This window comes from Camelus bactrianus, chromosome 6 (assembly GCF_048773025.1).
Source record: "Camelus bactrianus isolate YW-2024 breed Bactrian camel chromosome 6, ASM4877302v1, whole genome shotgun sequence".
In the NCBI taxonomy this organism is placed as follows: domain Eukaryota; kingdom Metazoa; phylum Chordata; class Mammalia; order Artiodactyla; family Camelidae; genus Camelus; species Camelus bactrianus.
In genome coordinates this window covers 14,433,691-14,454,674 of record NC_133544.1, presented here as the reverse complement: position 1 = coordinate 14,454,674, position 20,984 = coordinate 14,433,691, and the positions used below count along the sequence as shown (strand labels likewise).

The window sequence follows — 20,984 nt, the reverse complement described above, 5'->3', positions numbered from 1 at the left end:
TGAGAGGATCTGAGACTTCAGCTTAAGTTTCTAGGAAAAGAAGAGCAAATTAAAACTAAAATAAGCATGGGGTATGGGATTAAGAGATACAAACTACTACATATGAAATAGATAAGCAACAAGGATACAGCACAGAGAAATATAGCCATTATTTTATAATAACTTTAAAGGGATAATAATCTATAAAAATATTGAATCACTATGCTATACAACTGAAACTAATATAATATTATAAATCAATTATATTTCAATTAGAAAATTAATTTTAAAATAAAACCAAAGTAAGCAGAGGAAAGAAAATAATAAAAATGAAAGGATAGATCAATTAAACAAAACCCAGAAAAACAAGAGAGAATAAACAAGAAACCAAAAGCTGGTTCTTTGAGAAGATCGATAGAACTGAATAAACTTCTAGCCAGACTAATCAGAAAATCAGTATAAAAAGAAAGAAAACACAAATTGCAATTATCAACAATAAGAAAGGTGACTTCAATACAGAGTATATAGATATCCAAAAGAATAATGGGGAATAATATCAATAACTTTGTGCCCAGAAATTTAACAATGTGAATGAAATGGACAAATTTCTTGAATGACACAAAAACCCAAAGCTCACTGAAGAAGATATGGACGATCTGAATATCCCTGTATCTGTAAAGAAAGTTGAAGTTGTACTTAACAACCTTCCCCCAAAGAAAATTACAGTCCCAGACAGCTTTACTGGGAAATTCAAGTCAATCTTGGAGCTTTGCTCAAATAGGAAGTAAACGCTAAGGCAGTGTTGTAAACTGCCTGCCTCAGCATTGAGAAATGCCCCAACGATGCACACAGAGCCCATCAGCAAAGGCTGGGACACCTGCCAGTTCCAAACATGAGGAAATCTGCACAGTCATGATCTGACCACTAAAAAAACTGAGCAGAAGCTTCAGTGGTCACATATGATAAAGCTTAAAAACTACAGAATTTGTTCAGGAAAGTCACTCAGCAAATAAACAGCAACAACCATGACAAAGAGCAACAACCAGGAATGCTAGAGAGTGAAAAGAATCTGATCTCCAGAGCCGCCATATTATTTCATGTACTATATCTAGTTTTCAACAAATCGTCATGAGATTTGCAAAGAAACAGGAAGGAATGGTCCATATATAGGAATAAAAACAGTTGAAAGAAACTGTGTCTGAGAAAGCCCAGGCATTACTTTCTAGACAGGAGACTTACAGATAAAGACTTTAAATCAGGTATTTACATATGTTCAAAGAACTGAAGGAAACCACATCTAAAGAATTAAGGAGAGATCTGCTTCCAGAATGGCAATGTGAGGAGCTCCATGAAACTGCTCCCAGCAAAACTGGTGAAAATTATTTAAATAATAATAATAAAGTCTCTGGAAATGATCCTAAGGGCATGCAGCAAATATAGAAACATTCAAGAAAATCTACCAAAACTCAGTAAGAATATCAAGAGTTTATGGCATTTGCAGCAACATGGATGAACCTACACATGATCATACTAAGTGAAGTCAGACAGAGAAAGACAAATATCATATGATATCACTTAAATGTGGAATCTAAAAAAATGATACAAATGAACTATTTACAAAACAGAAACAGACTTACAGACATAGAAAACAAACATGGCTACCAAAGAGTAGGGCTTGGGGGATAAATTAGGGGTTTGGGATTAGCAGATACAAACTACTGTATACAGAACAGATAAAAACAAGGTCCTACTGTTATGGCACAGGGAACTATATATATTCAATAGTTTGTAATAACCTATAATGAAAGAGAATATATATATGTATGTATAACTGAATCACTATGCTGTACACCAGAAAAAAACAAGATATTGTAAACCAACTAGGCTTCAATTAAAAGGAAAGAGTCTATAGCATTTAATCCTCAATCTACTCCTTCCCTGTCCCTCTTAGCCAGAGAGACAGAAACTCCATGCCAAGTAGGTGCAGCCCAGAACACAGTGCTCCCTCCCTCCCACCTCCCAACTTAAGGTGACAGTATCTTCCTGGGAGAAGCAGGATGTCAGCATTTCTCACCCCGCTTCCCCTCAGTTACTTGATGCCAAGGCTAAGCACCTGAAAGTGTGGCCAAGAGGCTGGGAGTTCCCTTCCTCTACCCAGCTCCTATTCATGGACTCACCTTAAGCATGGCACACTGAGAATACAGGGATCCCAAACCTCCACCCAGCAGCCTGCTCCTAAATCAGAGATGTCACTAGGAGAGAAACACACCCTTGCACCATACCCAGCTTCAAGTCTGAGCTCAGGGATTTTGTCCAGGGGGACAGAAAGGTCATAAAACAAAGAGCTCAGAAAGTCTCCCCAAAGAAACTGATTGTACTTAACAGAGCATGGAGAAGTTCAAGAGTAGGGGTGCTTTCAAAAATAATGAAGGTTTTGGTGAAATGCAAATAAAAAGATGATTAGCTTCATTAGATGCATAAGCCAAACCCCTGCCCAGCTAGTTTGACAAGAAGAACCACAAAAAGAGACAGCTAGGAAGAACTCACTGGAGGTCAGAATAAACCTAAAACACTGATGTCAAAATCCACCTCTGCAAATAAGTTGGATTAACAGATACAAGCTAGTATACATAAAATGGATAAGCAACAAGGATTTACTGTATAGCACAGCGAATTATACACAGTATCTTGTAATAACCTATAATGGAATATGATCTGCAAAAAAAAAAGAATCACTATGCTGTATGACTGAAACTAACACAATATTGTAAATCAACCATATACCAATTAATTAATTAATTAAAACAAAGCTACAAATAGACTGAAAGTAAAAGGAGGGGGAAAGATATATTAACAGAACCCACAAGAAAACTAGAATGTCCAGAGTAGTAATAGACAAAACAGATTTTAAAACAAGAAAAAAAATGTCTCCAGAGAAAGACGTTTCATAGTGACAAAGGTCAGTCCAGCAGAAAAATATAAGAACTATAAACATATATGCACCTAAGAAGAAAGTATGATATTAATAAAACAATTTGGAGTTGTATCAAAATATACTTAAGAATAACTAACAAAAAGAAGTGCAAGACTAGTACACTGAAAACTACAAACATCTTTGAAAGAAATTATATAAGATATAAATGAATGGAAAGATATCCCACATTCATGGATTGGAAGATTTGAAACTGTTATAATGGCTATACTCCCCAAATTGATCTACAGATTAAACATGATCCCTATCAAAATCTGAGCTGGTCTCACTACAGAAATTGACAAGCTGATCCTAAAATTCATACGGAAACACAAGGGACCAAGAATAGCCAATGTGAAAAAGTAACAAAGTTGGAGGACACATGCTTCCTGATGCCAAAATATACTACAGAGCTACAGTAATTAAGACAATGTGATGCTCACAGGAGGACAGATACATAAGCCAATGGAATGGAATTGAGTGTCCAATGGGGGAAAAAAAAAACCTTACAGTTATTGCCAGTTGATTATCAACAAAGGAGCCAAGACAGTTTAATAGGGAATGAATAGTCAACAAATGGTGCAGGGACAATTAGATACCCACATGCAAAAGGATAAAGTTAGACACATTTCTAACTCTATATTTTTAAAAAATGGATCAAAGATGTAAATATAAGAGCTAAAACTATAAAACTCTTAGAAGAAAGGATAGGTATAAACTTTCATGACCTTGGATTGGGCAATAATTTCTTAGATATGACACCAAAAGCCCAAGAAATAAAAGAACAAATAGATCTACTGGACTTCATCAAACTTTTGTACTTCAAAGGGCACCATTAAGAAAGTAAAAAAAAAATTCAAAGAATGGGAGAAAATGTCTGCAAATTATACAGAGAACTCTTATAATTCAATAATAAAAAGACATACATCCCAATTTTTAAATGGACAAAAGGTTTAAATGGACATTTCTCCAGAGAAGATATGCAGATGGACAATACACACATGAAAAGATGCCCAATATCATTAGTTACTAGGAAAATACAAATCAAAACTAAAATAAGATACAATTTCACACCCACTAGGACGGCTATAATCAAAGAGACAGATGGTAACAGCTGTTGGTGAGGCTGAGGAGAAATCAGAAGCGTCACACAGTGCTGACAGAAATATAAAATGGTACAGCACCTTTGAAAATCAATTTGGCAGTTTGTCCCTCAAAACGTTAAACATAGAGCTACCATTCCACCCAGTAACTCCACTGCTAGATATATACCCAAGAGAAATAAAAATACAGTCCACAGAAGAACTTACACACCAATCAATCTCAGCCTTATTCCTAATTGGGACACACTGGAAACAACCCACATGAAAATAAACTGAGAAATTAATAAATAAAATGTGGCATATTCATACAACTGAATATCATACAGACATAAAAATAATGAAGTACTGACATAGAACCATGAAGACATTAAGCTAAGTGGAGGAAGCCAGACACAAAAGGCCACATATTCTATGATTTCATTCATATGAAATGTCAAAAATAGGCAAATCCACAGAGACAAAATATAGAATAGTGGTTGCCAGGGGATGTGGGAGGAGGGAAAATGGAGTAACTACTAATGAGTATGGGGTTACTTTGGGGGAAATGAAATTCCCCAAATGTTCTGGAATTAGACAGTAGTAATGGTTGCATAACTCAGTGAATATACTGAAAAAAAACACTGAATTATACACTTCAAAGACTGCATTTTATACTATGTGAATTAAATTTCAATTAAAAATCAATTAATATAATTTATCATTTTAATAAAGAAAAACCACATGATGCTTTCCATAAATACATAAAAACCATTTGACAAAATCCAACATCTATTCCTGACTTTAAAAATTGCTAGGAAGGGAAGTTAACTTCATCCTGATAAAGGTTATCTATGAATAACATCATATTTAGTGGTAAATGACTCAATGCTTTCCTCCTAAGTTCAAGGACAAGACAGGGATATCTGCTCTCACTGCTTCTATTCAACATTGTCTCAGAAATTCTAGCCAGTCCAATAAGGCAAGAAAAGGAAATAAAAGATATCCAAATTGGAAAGAAAGAATACAATTATTTTTACTTTCATATTATATACAAAAATATCTAATGGAAATTACAAAAAAGCAACCAGAACTATAGATGAGTTTAGCAAAGCTGCAGAAAACAAGATTATACAAAACTCTACTGTATTGTTAAATACTAGCAACTAAAAGAATTACAGTTCTTTAAAATATCATTTTATAATAGAATTGAAAATGTTAAATTTAACCAAAAATTTTGACAAAAGATAGGAAAGACCTGTGAACTGAAAACTGTAAAATATGGTTGTGAGAAATTAAAGAAAACCTAAACGAATTTGAGGATATGCTTTTGTTAGTGGTTTGGAAGACTCAGTGTTGTTCATATATCAATTGTCTCCATATTAAGCTATAGATCTGAGGCAATCTCAAATCAAAATTTGAACAGGTTTTTTTTGTTTGTTTGTTTTGGTAGAAACTGACAAGCTGATTCTAAAGTTCATGTAAAAATGCAAATGACCTAGAAGGGCCAAACATCTTTGAAAAAGAACATAGTTCAAGGGCTAATACTATCTGTTTCTAGGAATTATTTTACACACACACACACACAAATCATGGTGTCGGTGTAAAGATACATAAATACAGATTAGAGTCCACAAACAATCTTACCTATATACGGACAACTGATTTTTTTTTTACAAAGGTACAAAGTCAATACAGTAGAGGAAAATATAGCCTTTTCAACAAATGGTGCTAGAACAAATGGATGCTCATATGCTAAAAAGGATATTCACTTCTTAGATACCACACCAAGAGCGTGTTCCATGACAGTAAAATGAATAAATTGGATTTCATAAAAATTTTGAATTCCTGCTCTTTCAAAGACACTATTAACTATTAATAAATAAAAACAAAAGCTACAGACTGGTAGAAAATCTATACAAAGCATATATCTATAAAGGACTTGTATCCATAATATGTAAAGAATTTTCAAAACTCAACAATAAGAAAACAATCCAATAAAAAATAGGCAAAAGATGTGAATAGACACTTTGCCAAAGAAGATATATGAATGGCAAATCAGCACATGAAAATCTCAACATCATTAGTCATTAGGGAAATGCAAACTAGAACCAAAATGAAATACTACATCATACCTATTAATAGCTAAAATTTTAAAACTGATCACATCAAGTGTTGGCAATGATAAAGAAAAACTGGGACTCTTATTATGCTGCTGATGGGAATTTAAAATGATACAATCACTTAGGAGAACAGTTTGGTGACTTCCTAAAAAGATAAACATAAACATATCATATTATCCAGCCATCCCACTCCTATGTATTTACCCAAGAGAAAAGAAATACATGTTCATATAAAAATTGGACACAAATGTTCATAGTTTTAAGTATAATAACCAAAAAAGTAGAAACAACACAAATGTCCATCTACAAACTGAATGGACAAACTGTGGTATGTCCTTACAGTGGAATACTACTCAGCAATGACAAGAGTCACGCCACACAGATGAATCTCAAAAATAAGGTTAAGTAAAAGCAGCAAGACAAAAAAAAAAAAAAAAAAGCATATACTGTATGATTCCATTGATATAAAACTCTAGAAAATGCAAACTAATCTATAGTGACAGAAAGCAATGATCAGGGAAGTCACAGTATATGGGCAGGAGTGGCACAGAAGGAATGTTTATAAAGGAACATGAGTACTCTTTTGTGAGGTGATAGATATGTTCACTGTCTTGATTGTGATGATGGTTTATTGTATATATATATATATATATATATATATATATATATATATATATATGCTAAAAGTTATAAAATTATGCATTTTTAGTATATGTTTGAAGGGGATTAGAATATGCCACCCCCAAATATGCCACTTTGGTATAAAAATTATTTTAAGTTGAAGATATTTGAGACTCAATAGATGCAGAAGATGTCTTCTCTGAGCTTCCCTTATCTGACTAAAAGCAGCAACTTCTGGGAAATAAGGCTGCCATAAATTCCTCTTCAGGGTGGATCTACTCCCAGAAAGGAGGAACAGGAATAAAACCTACCCCAAATCTCCAGGGGTGTCTATGGCCCTGAAGGAGAGGGAAGAGTACTTATACCGGTATAGACAAACATTATCCACAAACTTTATCTCCTATTTGTTCTCCTGAAAACCCATTTATCATTCCATAAAGTCATTTACTTTCCCATAAGTGTCCTTTTCCCCCCTGCCCACTAAGCTAGGTATATAAACCGAAACTCTAATCCTTTTGAGTTACTCATCACTGAGTTTCTCCCACAGGTATGCATATTGCAAGCACAAATAAACTGTTTTCTTCCCCCTGTTAATCTTTTTTTTGTCAGTTTAATTTGTGGGGTCCCAGCTACTGAACCCAAGAGGGTATAAGAAAAGGTTTCTTCCTCCCTTCCATGTTTTTTATTATATGTTAATTAAATTTTAGTAAAGCTGTTTTTTTAAGAAAGGTGTTCAGTTGTGTTTTACGCCATTTTTCCAACACTGACAAAGTGAATTAATCCAATAAAAACAACAAAGAATTACCATAGTTTCAATGATGATGGTAAGGTTACCTAAGCCATCTGTCAGAGCTACGTAGCTTCCTCCTTTCTCTAAATGGCCCACTGTCTTCAGGTAATACCAACCTGGTTGAGTAAACTGTGTGGTGTGAGCTACAGAAAAGCAGAGAAAGACCAAAATAAGATTAAAGTAGGTGGTTAACAGAATTTCTTCAAAAAATAAAAAGCTGTCTACTGATTCGAGTCTGAAAAAGAACAGAACATGCCACCCCAAAACATGCCGCTTTAGCATGTGGATTATTTTGAGCTGATGACAACCAAGGCCCAGCAGTCCAAAGGAAAACTTTTATCTCTCCCTTAACTGCCTAAAAGAATTTAGACAGGAAACCCGGCCTAGAAAGAGAGCTATTACCAGAGATAACTTTCTGTCTGACAGACTCACCTCCATGGCAAGGCAAACATCTGCTCTTCTCTTCCTGGGAAGCCCTAGGCCTCTATCCCGTTCCATAGCTCAGGAGGCTATAAGCCTCAATTGCCTGCCTGCCTTTGAGTCTTAGATTTTTATGAAAGTTCCATACATACAAAATCAAATTTGTTTTTCTCCTGTTGCTCTTTATGTCAATTTAATTATTAGATCAGCCAAGGAACCTAGAAGGGTAGAAGGACAAATTTTCCACCCCAGATCTGATTGAGTCTAACAGCTATTTTCTGTTTTGGAGAAAAATACTTGCCAACCTCATATTTCAACTTTTGAATAATAAGTCCAGTTAAATGGTACAATTATGGGAAGATTCTTAGAATGACCAATAAAAATAAATGAACCATACTCTACCAGTTCAAGAATATTGATTAAACCTTTTTTTCATGATTAAACTTTTTTTCCCAAGATTAAAATAAAGTTATACCACCCCAATCCTTGTTCATCTCTATTTAACCCATCCTAATTTAACTACAAATAAATAGAGCTTAAAAACGTTAACAAAGCATTTCAAAAATGCTTTCTGGTTTCAAACAAGTTTATTTCCACAATATGTACTTATCAGACACCTCCAAAGCTGGCCCTGGAAATGTACTGAGCAATATTCCATGTCCCATTTTGAGAGGTGACAAAATTAACCCCCAAAACCAGTGAACTACAAATGTACATTAGTTCATCTAACAATGTGGGACCATCTATTGCAACATTTAAGGAGTTAACCAACAAGGATACGTAAGTCCAACTTAATATTTCCATATTTTTCAAGGAACAATTTAAGGAGTTTAGAATAATGTCATGATTATATGATTAATGTCATGACTACAAATCTCTGAGAAAAACACATCAACTAAAAAAGAGCCTGGTCTTAGAATAATCAAGAATGGAATACGGAAAGTACTCTAGTTACCCAAAATATACTTACAAAACACTGAAAAATCTTGCTTAGAGACATACTTTAAACACATACCTCACCACAAACACAAACAAACACACATACACACACACACACACACACACACACACACACACACACATACTGTTTGTATAATCCCCTCTAAGTGTTTTCTGCTTTGTCTCTTAGAGAGGAATTCAGGGAGTGAGAGATGGAATCCTAACCATACCTGATATCCAGATAGGAGCTTCTACAGCATAGTGCCCGCTCCACGGCTCCTGCGCAGTCATCAATCCGCAACGTCCGTATGGCAACTGCTCATAGTAACTAGCTACCAGATTCCAAGCAATTGTGCTAAAAGATTCATATGATAAAAGAGAAACACCAAAGCAGCTTGTAATAAAAATGTGAATGTCTAGAAGCCTATAGTAAAATAGACCTTATCAGAGTCTATACAAATATAGATGGATGGATGGATAGATAGATAATCAAAAAATGACCACCCAAAACTGCTGGATGCATCTAAATATTTTTAATGGTAAATTATATAAGTACAGTACAAATGTATATGAACTGTACAATTTGCACTGAGGAATGGTGTAACCAGAAGACGAGTCATGCCAGAGCAGTACCAGACATGTCACAAAGGTGAGTCAAATACAAATAAAGGCTTTATCCACACCTGCTTTCCTTTTTGATGGTCAGCCTCTTAATGATCCAGTTTCATGACATAATTTTATGAACCTGACTCTGAGAAGTTGCAAAGTTTTAAAATTGAGAACTCTTAGAGTCTGACTGCCTAGGTTCGAATGATGGTGTAGGCAGATAGGGTAGGAGGGTAGGGGCTCCACAGAGGAAGAGAATCAGACATAACTTTCTTGACGTAAGAGAAGCCATTTTAGGCCTAAGCCATTTTGTGACCTACACCTGGCCACGATGCTGCCCTTGCAGAACAGGTCTCAGCAGTTACTGATTTTAAGGGAATAGAAGAATGTAAGAACAAACAGCTATCATCAGGCCAGGGAAATAACTGTATCAGAGATAATATATTAGCTGTGAAGACTCCCAGTTCTGTTTCAAAGGTAAAGCTTATCCTGAAGCACATTCCTGAGCTGTTTTGCAGGATCCAAACTCTCTCGAAAACTCAACCACCAGACTAATTGGAACCTAAGAAATTATGATGCTGACCTTTGCTGACCCTTAGGACTTCAATTAACTAAAACCTGGACTCTGTCAATTGGTCCCAATTCTATGCTAAATTCTCCTCTGCTCAAGCGCCTTCATGAATATGCAGGAACTCTTACCCCTTTATGAATATGCATGAACCTTTAGTTTAAACTTCCCCAATTTTGCTGTTTGGTGAGACACTGCCTGGGAAAAGATCCCTGGTGTTCTCCATACTTGCTAAAAGTAATAAATCCTTCTTTCTCCCACTCTTTGGCTTGGCTTGGTTGTGTCTTGTGACTTGACACCCACCAAGAAGCGAATCCAGTTTTCGGGTAACAATGGTTCCACCACTTAATCTCTCTGGACCTCAGTTTCCTCATCTGTAAAATGAGAGTAGTAACTGTACCTATCTCATGTGACTGCTGTGAGGATGAAATGTACTGTGCACATGAAGAGGGCAGAACAAGGTCTGGGCTGTAGCACTGCTGTGATTCTGTTTCACCTACAAGTGCTAATTGGATCAGCCTGCTGCTCTGAATTTTGGTCCATTCTTTCAAGTGTGCACAGCTGGTGCTGAACCCTAAGATTGTGACTCTCTGGTTCTCAGGAAAATCCAAGGGCAAAAGGTAAGCTCTGGATCCTGGCACTGCAGAGTTCCTCAAAGTTTGAAGAAAAAAAAAAACAGAGTTTACCTATAGAATTTAATTTTTCTTATCTTATAAGTCCTCACCCAGCATAAAATGACAGACTGGCATTCTTAGAAAATCAAAGCCTTCTAATTCTGTCAACACAAAACATAAACCCAATTTTCAAAAATCCTTACCACCAGTGAAAAATTTTAAAGTTCTCATGATTTTAGCCATGGATTGGAAGATGCATGGTGTCTACTCTGGCTATTGATAGAAGTATAAATTAAAACAAAATATCTAGAGAGCATTTTGCAGTAATACAAAAGCCTTTAAAGTCTATATACCTATAGACAGAGGGAAGGGTATAGCTGAAATGGTAGAGCACATGCTTAGCATGCACGAGGTCCTGGGTTCAACCCCCAGTATCTCCATTCAAAACAAAAAGAAAACTAGTAATAAATAATTAAATAGACCTAATGATTTCCCCCATAAAGTCTATATACTCCTGACCCAGACATTCATTCTATTTCTAAGAATGTACCCTAAGGAAATAATCATAGATGTACACAGAGATATTTGTATATATCAATCATTTCAGGGTATGCAAAGCTGTTCATTAAAACAGAACAACTTCCATCTCCAGGAAGAGGAGGATATCAGCGAGGTATGGTGTAATGTCTACATCAGTGTTTCCCAAATTCGCGTGGCGTCAGCATCACTGGGGGCACTGACTAAACAGAGTCCAAGCATCCTTCCCTGGAGGTTCAGATTTGATAGGTCTGGGCAGTTGCCAAGGAATCAGTATACACAGGTATCTCAGGTACTTCTTAAAACAAGGCAAACTGGGAAATTCTGCTTTAAGTAATGAAATATATATAAGCATTAAAAATGATGAAATAGAGGAAGTATACATATTTATCTATAAAATAAGAGGAGAAAATTCATAATACCTTGTTAAGTGAAAAACAGCTTACTAACTAAACATTTTGTAGTACAGGGTCAATTATGAATTAAAATTTTACACATAGCAATATAAATGGGAGGACATACACCAAAATTTTTTAGGACTATTACTTCACACATGGCAAGATTTTCGGTGATATTGTTTCCTTTTTTGCACCTATACACAGTTACTAAATTCTCTGCCATGAGTATGTATTACTCTTAATACCAAATTAAATGATGAGAACCAGACTCTCCACAATAAGCATCTTTTCTTTAAAAAAGAAAAAAAAAAGACCAAAGGCTGTAAGAAGAATGTGTCAGCTCACATTAACATCACAAAAGTATGTATTGGCTGCTTTTGTTCTATTTATCATTGTTTTAGAAAGGTAATTTGAATCTAATTACAACTAAAGCTTCTCAAAGCATTTAAAAAATGCTTCCCTGAGAAAGAGTGTGTTCTCCCTTAAAACCTCTGTTTTGTAAATAGACAGTAACACAAATGAAGTGATGCTGTGAGGAGTTATCAGGCAGCTTGGGAAGTAGATAATGCACAAGACAATTTGCCTGTCTTTTCAAAAGGTCACTGTCATAAAGAAAGAAGAAGAAAGGCAATTATTCTAGATTAAAAGAGATTTGTGGGGCATGACATCTAAATGCGATGCATGGTGCTGTACTGGTACTTAGCTTTAAAAAAAAACTATAAATGACATTTTTGGAGACATTTAGGAAAATTTAAATATAGACTGAGTATTGGAAATATTTTTTAAATGCTCCTATGCTTTTAAATTTCAAGCGATATTGTGATCATGTAGGTGAATATCCTTTTGGATAATCTAAAATCGGAGACACATCCTAAAATATTTAGAGGTGAAGTGTCAAATTATCTATAATTTACTTTATAATTATTCACTAAATAAATATATATACAGCTTGTCTAAACAGAACTACATGAATTTTACTCTATATAAGTAATATCTCACAAGTAGGACTTCATTCAATACAGACTATATTGAAATATAGAAGAATAGATAGATACAGCGTGAAAGAAAAGTCAAAATGGAGTTGGTGTTGCCAAGAGGACTCCCTAAAATGGAGCCAGAAGGTCACTAAGGAAGTGTGACTTATACACATATAGGCCTGGATGGGATCTGACCTTTTGACCTGTGAAATCATCCAGAACACCTGCCAGAAACTCAAGATACTTACTGGGCATTTACCCTAAACTAACCATGACAGTCCATCTACTACTTATGGGACCCCTGTCCTAAAACCTGTGATTCCTTAAGGACAGATATTTTCTGACTCATATCAGAGTCAATCACAATTCTTGCCAGGCAACGTTAAACAGCCTCATGGCTTTTTGTCCTTATAAGCCCCTGACTCTCTCTTCCTTGAAACACTCTTTCAAGGTTACCAGAATCTGTGTCTCCCAAATTGCAAGTCTTTACACCCCAAATAAGCTCTATTCTTACTTGTGCTGCTTATTTTTTTTTTTTTTTTTTTTGGTTGATACAGCTTAGGTGTCAATATCGGGATAGATGAAGAAAATAAGACAAATGTTTATAATCACTGAATCTAGGTTGTGAGAATGTGTAAATTCATTGTATTCTTTTTCTGCTTACTGTCTTTTGAAATTTTTCAAAATAAAAACCTTTAAGAGTTTTTAAAAACTTACGCAGTCATGTAACCATTGATATAATTCTGATTCAGTATGCGACCCCAGCAGCCTGCACCCACATCATTATTTGAAGTGCTAAAATCTTCAGAAGACCAAAGCTTCTTCTTAGTCAGCCTCGCATCCTTTACTGTATGGGTCCCAGGGTAGTGAGCTCTAGAAAAGAAAGGGTGGGAGGAAATGTCAAAAGGTCAGAACATGGCACTTACATCTATTTGTTGAGTGAATAAAAAATACATGTTTTCTTTTTAAAACAATAGGCAGCTTCCAGATGGATGTCAGACTGACTATAAGCCTCTGCTTCCCGTCCTTGTGTCTCAGGATGCCCTTAGAATGAGATAAGCCTATAACAACACACAGAATGGGAAGGAAGATCATCAGTAGATGAGAATTTGCTTCTGGAAACATAATACGGCGGGAAGAAGTGACGGGGGAGGCAGCAGAGGAGGCCAAAACCTAGAACATTCCGAGATGAATGAAATGGAGACAGAATTCAGACTTCCCAGGGGAAGCAGAGAGCTTGGGACAGTAGAAAAGAAGGAGTAAGAAGGAAGCCAAAAATAAGACAAGGAGTCTTTTACATAAAGTAGTGTCTCGTCCCCTGCTCCCACCCCTAGCAGACAGAGAGAAAGAGAGCTTCCAGTTATTCCCAGGCAAAAACAAAAACAACAAAACCCCCAGAGAATTCTTCCTTAACTAAAAAGAATAAACCACTTTGGGAAAAAATAGAAGTTATTATCCCAGAGCATTGGTGGTTCTCAACCTGGGTGACTCTGCCTGGAGGAGAAGACAGGGCAGGACAGGATTTGCTACCGGCATCCAGTGAGCAAAGGCCAGAGATGCTGCTAAACATCCTACAACACCGAGGACAGGTCCCCACAACAAAGAATGACCCAGCGAAAATATCAACAGTGCAGAGGCTGAGAAACCCTGTCCCAGAGTAAGGAGCTAGCATTTGCTAGAAGTCAGTCAGTTGAAGTATAAATGTACATTTATTATTCCAAGAGTAAAATATTGCTGTAATGATGATTGTGGAGGCTAATTATTGACTAAAAACAATTATGAGATTTCAAATGTAAAACAGAAAATAGACTGACAGTTAATACAAGAGTAAGACAGCACATTAGCTAAGTAACTTTAGGGACAAAAGCGTATACTGTTTAGGCCAAGAATTATTTACAAAAATGATATTTAATGATAACATATGCAGAATAACGGAGATTGCATTATATTACAATTCTAATCTTCCTGGTTTGGTGTAGCAGTATTCACAACATTAAAAGAAAGATTGTAAAGAACCTGTTTCAGTTTTTAGTTATTTAATTTTATTTAGGTCATGAATCTTTTAAGAAAAAGCCCTATTTGGGAATTCATTATATCTGGTAAACATGAATTAAGGAGGCACATTAGTCTGGCATTCCAGGATTTCATGAGGAAGAAAAAAATGTACAGTAAACAAAATAAAATGAAGAATTAGAGAAAAATGAGGTTCCATTAAGATTTTGTTGAGTCACTACACTCATTTGAAAATAGGCATCTATTCAGTAATATAAAAATACACCACAGAGACCTCAAGAGAAAGCTAGCACCTAACAGAATTAATAAATTATTATTCCAGCACTATAATTCTCAACTAGGAAACTATGACTACTAATTTTTGTAATTATATAATTTTAATAAATTTTTACATTTTAGATTCATTCATATATCCCAGAACTTCATTCCATAATCATGATATGAAGCTTTGATGCCTCAAGCAAATACTAATTTTCAAATTCATCTAGTCACTCACCTAAATATATGTTCAGTATGTCTATGGCTAAAATACATTTGTTTTAAAAAAAATAAATAAAAGCCTGGAAAGTAACAAGCTGTCATGTTCCCAGTGATCTCTAGATGTTAGGGGTATGAGTAAGCTCTGTCACTTGCCTTCGCTAGTCAAGGTCATTTTAATTTTTGCTACCAAGACTTGCACGTCCCCCAAGCAGCACGTGGCCTGAACAACAGATGAATGTCCAAGTTGTTTTCCAGGCACTCGGAGTTGGCTACATCTTTTTTTAGCTGAGCCAAGAGTCAGCTGTGTCTAATACGAACTGAGCTGGTTAAGAATGGATGGGACTACTGACCCTTCCACTCGGCATTCATGAGTGCCCCCTTGATGACCTTTGGAACGTGCAAAGGTCTATACCGTAGTTACACCTAGGCAGAGCCACAATTACTGCACCTTTTTCTAATCTCCTTCCCTCACACTCCCCACACCTCAAACCGCCTTGCTTCTTTATTCTCTACCCCTTAAATATCCTAAGTCCCTTGTCTTTAGAAAGGTGGATCTGAGATTTGTTTTCCCATCTCCTCACTTGGTTGCCTTGCAAATAAAGCCTCTCTTTGCAACAAACCTCAGTATCTCAGCATTTCTGCTTGCTGTATACTGTGCAAAACAAACCTGGTTCAGTAACAAGTATCTATGTATATATGTATGTATAATATTCAATTAAAATTTTTAACGAATCAGAATTATTAGACAACAGAGGTACATGAAACTAAAATATGAGACTTATAGAATATTTATTAAAAAAGAAGAAAAAGCTTTTTAGAAATGAAGACTAAAGTAGAAGGAACACAAAACAGAATAAACACTGTAGAAAGCACAATAAAGGAAACAGAGGATAGTAAGGATAAAATTATGTAAAAGCAACCAGAAATAAAGAGATAAAAAAGAATTGAGAAAAATACAGAATAAAGACAACATGCAAAGGAGATCCAACATGTGTAACTGGGGCTTCTAAAAAGAAAATCAAAGTAATGGAGCAGGATAATTATTTAAATTAAAATTTAACTAAAACTTTTTGAAATAATACTTAAATATAGATATTAAAAGGGCATATACCATGTATCAGGAAATGGTAAATAATGTAAAACTACTAGCCTTTGAAGTTAAGAAAAAAATATCTGTTGGCCATACAGGAATTATGCCAAGTCATTTATAAGCAAAGGAAAGTAAGTCTGGTATCAGAATTCTCAACAGCAACATTTTATGTAAGAAATCAGTGGAGCAAATTTTATGATACTCAAGAATTAAGAAAATGTGAGTTAAGGATTTTATATCAAGCCAAACTGTCCTTCAAGTATAAAGGCCACAGATAAACAGTAATAAACATGTGAAAGATCAAGAAATACTGTTTTCATTCGCACTTCCTGATATAGTAGATAGTAAGCTTTCTGGGACCCAAGAAACTAAGGGAGATACTTCAGCAAAAGACTTGAAGGTGAGCACTGAATACACTTAATGGTAGAACTAGACTAAAAGAGCAATTAAATAGTGTATAAATATTATATATTCTGACAATGTGTAACTAACAGAGCTGAAACAAAATAAGAGGAAAGTGAAAGGTGAGTTTGCCAATTGGCTGGGAGTAAAAGGTTACATCTTGTAGCTGACAAATCAAGATAGTTCAAGCTTAAGCTCATGTTAAAAGTACAAAGATTAAGAAACTCTGGTAATTAAAATTCCATTGTAGGAGAGAGAAGGGGAGGAATAAGACATTATAAAATAATCTTAGTATTAATTATAGTAAACCAACAGACAATATGTAAATAGAGAGGGAAACAAAAGTCCTAGCATAAAGCAGATCTCAACTTCAGCACTATTGACATTTTGACTGGATAATTCCTTGTTGTGGGGGAGTTGTCCTGTGCACTGGAGGATGTTTAGAAGCATTCCTGGCCTCTGTCCATCAGGTGCCAGTAGCACCTACACCAGTGACAATCAGAAATATTTCCAACATTGCCAAATGTCTTATAGGAGGCAAAACTATCCCCAGCTGGGAACCACTGGCATAAAGGTATCAATATAAATGTAATCAATAGAACCAAAATCAAATCTTGCTAAATAACAAAAAAAAAGTATCTCCTTTAAAAAGAGCAAAGAAAACAAATCACATAGCAAAAGATTTTGTATTTGTGTATATACAGCACAAATCTTTAAATAACAAAAGACAGTATAGTAGAGTAGAAAACAAAACCTTCACTTATATCAGTAAATATTATTGGTTTGCATAAGATACCCACATCAATAAAGATAAAATGAATTAAGCATCCAACTTATTACTGAAGATACAGTAAGACTTATACTTTCATTTAAATATTTTTCCTAGTCATATATATTCAAGATCAACACAACTTTTTTCCCTTCAAGACTTGAGCTATTTATGAAACTTTCAACAATAAGGGCAAAAATTATACACTAATTTCAATGTATGAGATGTTTAAATATATTTTATTTTTCTTGCAAAAAAAAAAAAAAAGTTAAGCCTGAATCCAGTCTAACCACACCTCTATCAATTTTCAAAAAGAAACAGGAGAGAGAGAGGCATGTTAAACTAAACTACAAGGATGAAATCTGTAAAATGCAGACTGTGAGAAGCTTTACATGACAGACAATCCAGTTTCTTCAACAAATAAAAGAGAAAAAAATGGAGCAAGAACCAAAAAATTAGAAGAGACTTAAATATCAACTAATCAGTGTATGATTCCAAATTGGATCCAAATTGAATCAAATAAAACCATAAAATAACAGTAACAGATGTTTGATAATATCAAGAAAATATCTCATTTTTAGAATAATAATGGTTTTGTTATTGTAAAAAGAAAGAGTTCTTGTCTTTAGAGATTCGTGGTAAACATTTTTATAGAAGAAATAATATAAAGTCTGGGATTTGCTTCAGAAATAATGTGGGGAGGAAGAAGAGAGGACTGCACAGACGTGTAGATGGAGAACTGTCTCCAGGCTCACAGTTATGGAGGTTGAGTGATGGGAACATGGATATCCACCATGTTACTCTGCCTACTTTGTGAATGTTCAAAATTCTTCATAAAAATAAACGTACACGTAGATCAAGCAGTCTTCACACAAAATAAAGAACAAACTCCACATATACATGTCTTCTATTTTTCAAATGTTTATATATGCTGTCTGTTTATGTATGTTGTCATGATAGGTAAAATTCAAACTCATTCAAAAAATAATAATAATACTGGAACTCAGTAAGGTCAAGGCCTAGAGGGCTGAACGGCAGAATTAGACTAAGCAGCAGTGTCACAGCCATACTGCTAAGGATATGTGACAGAAGCCCTGGTCAGGGATCATACCATACCATTTACGTAAGTGTTCATGAGAGAACTCCCAAGCACAGGAAGTCTGAGGGTTGGGAACTAATTTCACGACACTGCCTTTATAATTTCTAAAACGTAAATACTACTCTATCCCTTGGTCTAAACAAAGCCATGCTTTTATTACTCCAAACATTAACACAATATTTTAAAAGTTACCAATACATTACACTGTCATAGAAAGATACCAAAATACATAACAGTTCCAAGAAAAAGGAATGAAATATAATTTATACATGCTTTAGTTAAGTAAATACGAGAAACCCACCTTCCAAAAATATAATCAAATGGGGACAGGTCAAAAACCAAGGAACAGTCGGTATCCAGAGCAAGCAATCAGAAACTGTTAGTTTTCAAAGCAAATCGCTCCTTACCCTATAACATCAATCACCTCCAAGAGCTCGGGGTCATGCAGCATAGAAGCAGAAATGGGCTCCCAGAGGTTATCGCTCGCTATGATTTTCACTTGCTGGAGGCCTTGATAGTTCAGCATTCTTCTTAACACCTTTCGGAGAGATAAGCAGAACACAGGGAAGTTTGCAAGTGAGTTTTTAGCTGCTGAATTATGACCAAGAGAGCTATAGTGTCTTCAAAAATCAGCACTCTGGATAATAGCGTCCATATTATTTCTCAGTAGAAACGTGCTTTCAGTGGGGGCGGGGGGCACCTCATCACTAAAATAACCTACTTCACAGGAATGGAAAAAGAAAAAAATACTCAAGAGGTAAAGATGTTTTATATGGATTTTCCCTCTGACTTTAATATTATATTTAGTCGTAGAAATTTGGGTGGCAGGGTGGAAATTTTTTAAAAATAACCACTATTATTTTGGTATGCATTCTTTCAGAATTTTCTTATGCAGATACAATAAATTGGGATCAAATTAAACAAAACATTTGGTAAAATGCTTTAACCTATTGTCTCATTTTGAGTATTTTCCAATGTCTTTAAATAATCTGCCATTACTGAAATATTAAAGTTCTTAATATTTTGTACCATACTAGAAGTAGAATAAGAAATATCAAATCTTTCATAGGTGTAGACAGGACAGGCAATAAAATCTGCCCATAGGACTATCCACCCACACAATTAAAAGTAACAAGCTAAGCTCTAATAGATAAATCAACAAAGCTCAGAATACCTACTCTGGTATTTATATTTAGCTCTGTACTTGGGCCCCATGAGGACTCTAAACGAAGCACAAGATGGGGTCCTTACCCTCAGGTGAAAAACACACTCACCAGAACACTAAAACTAACAGGATGTACTAAAAAAACAGAGAATAGTATATACTGAAATGTATGGATTGCCAATATGTAAAACAAGAGCAGAGAAAAGTAAACATCATTTCACCCAGGAGCAGAAGGATCAGATTTCAAACCAGATTCTGATGAATGAACCCACTGCTATACCTCTAAGCACTTGGAACTGTCTGGATCATAGCAGTAGGTGCTCAAATGAATATTGGTTGAATTAATTAAGATAAGAAAGAACAAAAAAACTCACAAGCTCTCTTTCACATTCTAACTTTTCTAAACTAAAGAAATTTCCAACAATGTGCTCTTTTAGGAGGCAAATAATATAAGTGCTAAATCAATTCTACTCAGGAAGCAATATGAACTGATCTTTAATAGTAAATCGAGACCAATTCTCAAGATTCAGTAGGACTGAGAATCCCTATTCCTCTATTAGGAGACCAGCTTTCAGTTTCATCATCCTGAAATTCTTGTTCTTACAGAAAGGAGGGACAGCGCCTTAGTCACAGTTGGATTTATCACTATATCTAGTTTTTCTAGGGCTATTCCTAGACCATAACCTCTAAGACTGTTAACTTTTTTATATGGTATATTCAAATATACTCCAAAATATACAAGTCTGTAAGTTGTGTTTTATAAATAAGTTACCATCCCAAACTCAGTAATGAGTTAGCAGCATTCTTTGAGCAAAGTTGCATCTAATATATTTCAAATGTTTTTGCTGAGGAACCTTTCCCTTTCCTCTCAAAAACACATTAGATAGAAATCCAACTTATAAGATACACCAAAGGGAAGCTGTTCTGATTGAATTGACTAGGGTATCCAGAGACTCACACATCCATTTCCACCCACAACCCTCAGATACTACATGGGATCTTCCAGACACAATTTTCAAACCACATCACTGAAATCCAGAGTAAATCATAAATACAATGTAAATAGCAAAAATAAAAGAGACAGCAGCCTTGCTATCTTTTCATAAACTGTTTATTTGCACTGTATTTATTCCTACTCTTAAAAACAAATCCTTATTATTCCCAGGGCCACCTTATTATAGTATGTGAAATATATATTCATTAATCTTACCAAATCTGAATAACAACGCATTTGCCATTACTTAACTCTTCCCAATAGGTATTTTAATAAATAGAATACAGATTCTAATAAATCTTGCATGGACCTGGAGATTATCATACTAAGTGAAGAAAGTCAGACACAGA

General features: G+C 35.1%; 1 protein-coding gene across 4 annotated transcripts in view; it reads right to left on the bottom strand.

Moving 5' to 3' along the window:
* GALC (galactosylceramidase) overlaps window positions 1-20,984 on the bottom strand; it is a 55,462-nt gene that overhangs the window by 18,254 nt on the left and 16,224 nt on the right. For all 4 annotated transcript variants that reach the window (XM_010968664.3, XM_045505701.2, XM_010968666.3 and 1 more), the window contains 4 exons: window positions 18,883-19,013; window positions 13,340-13,495; window positions 9,153-9,277; window positions 7,579-7,706 (listed from right to left, as the gene is read on the bottom strand). In XM_010968664.3, the coding sequence (XP_010966966.2) occupies window positions 7,579-7,706; window positions 9,153-9,277; window positions 13,340-13,495; window positions 18,883-19,013 (540 nt within the window). The remainder of the gene's footprint in view (window positions 1-7,578; window positions 7,707-9,152; window positions 9,278-13,339; window positions 13,496-18,882; window positions 19,014-20,984) is intronic.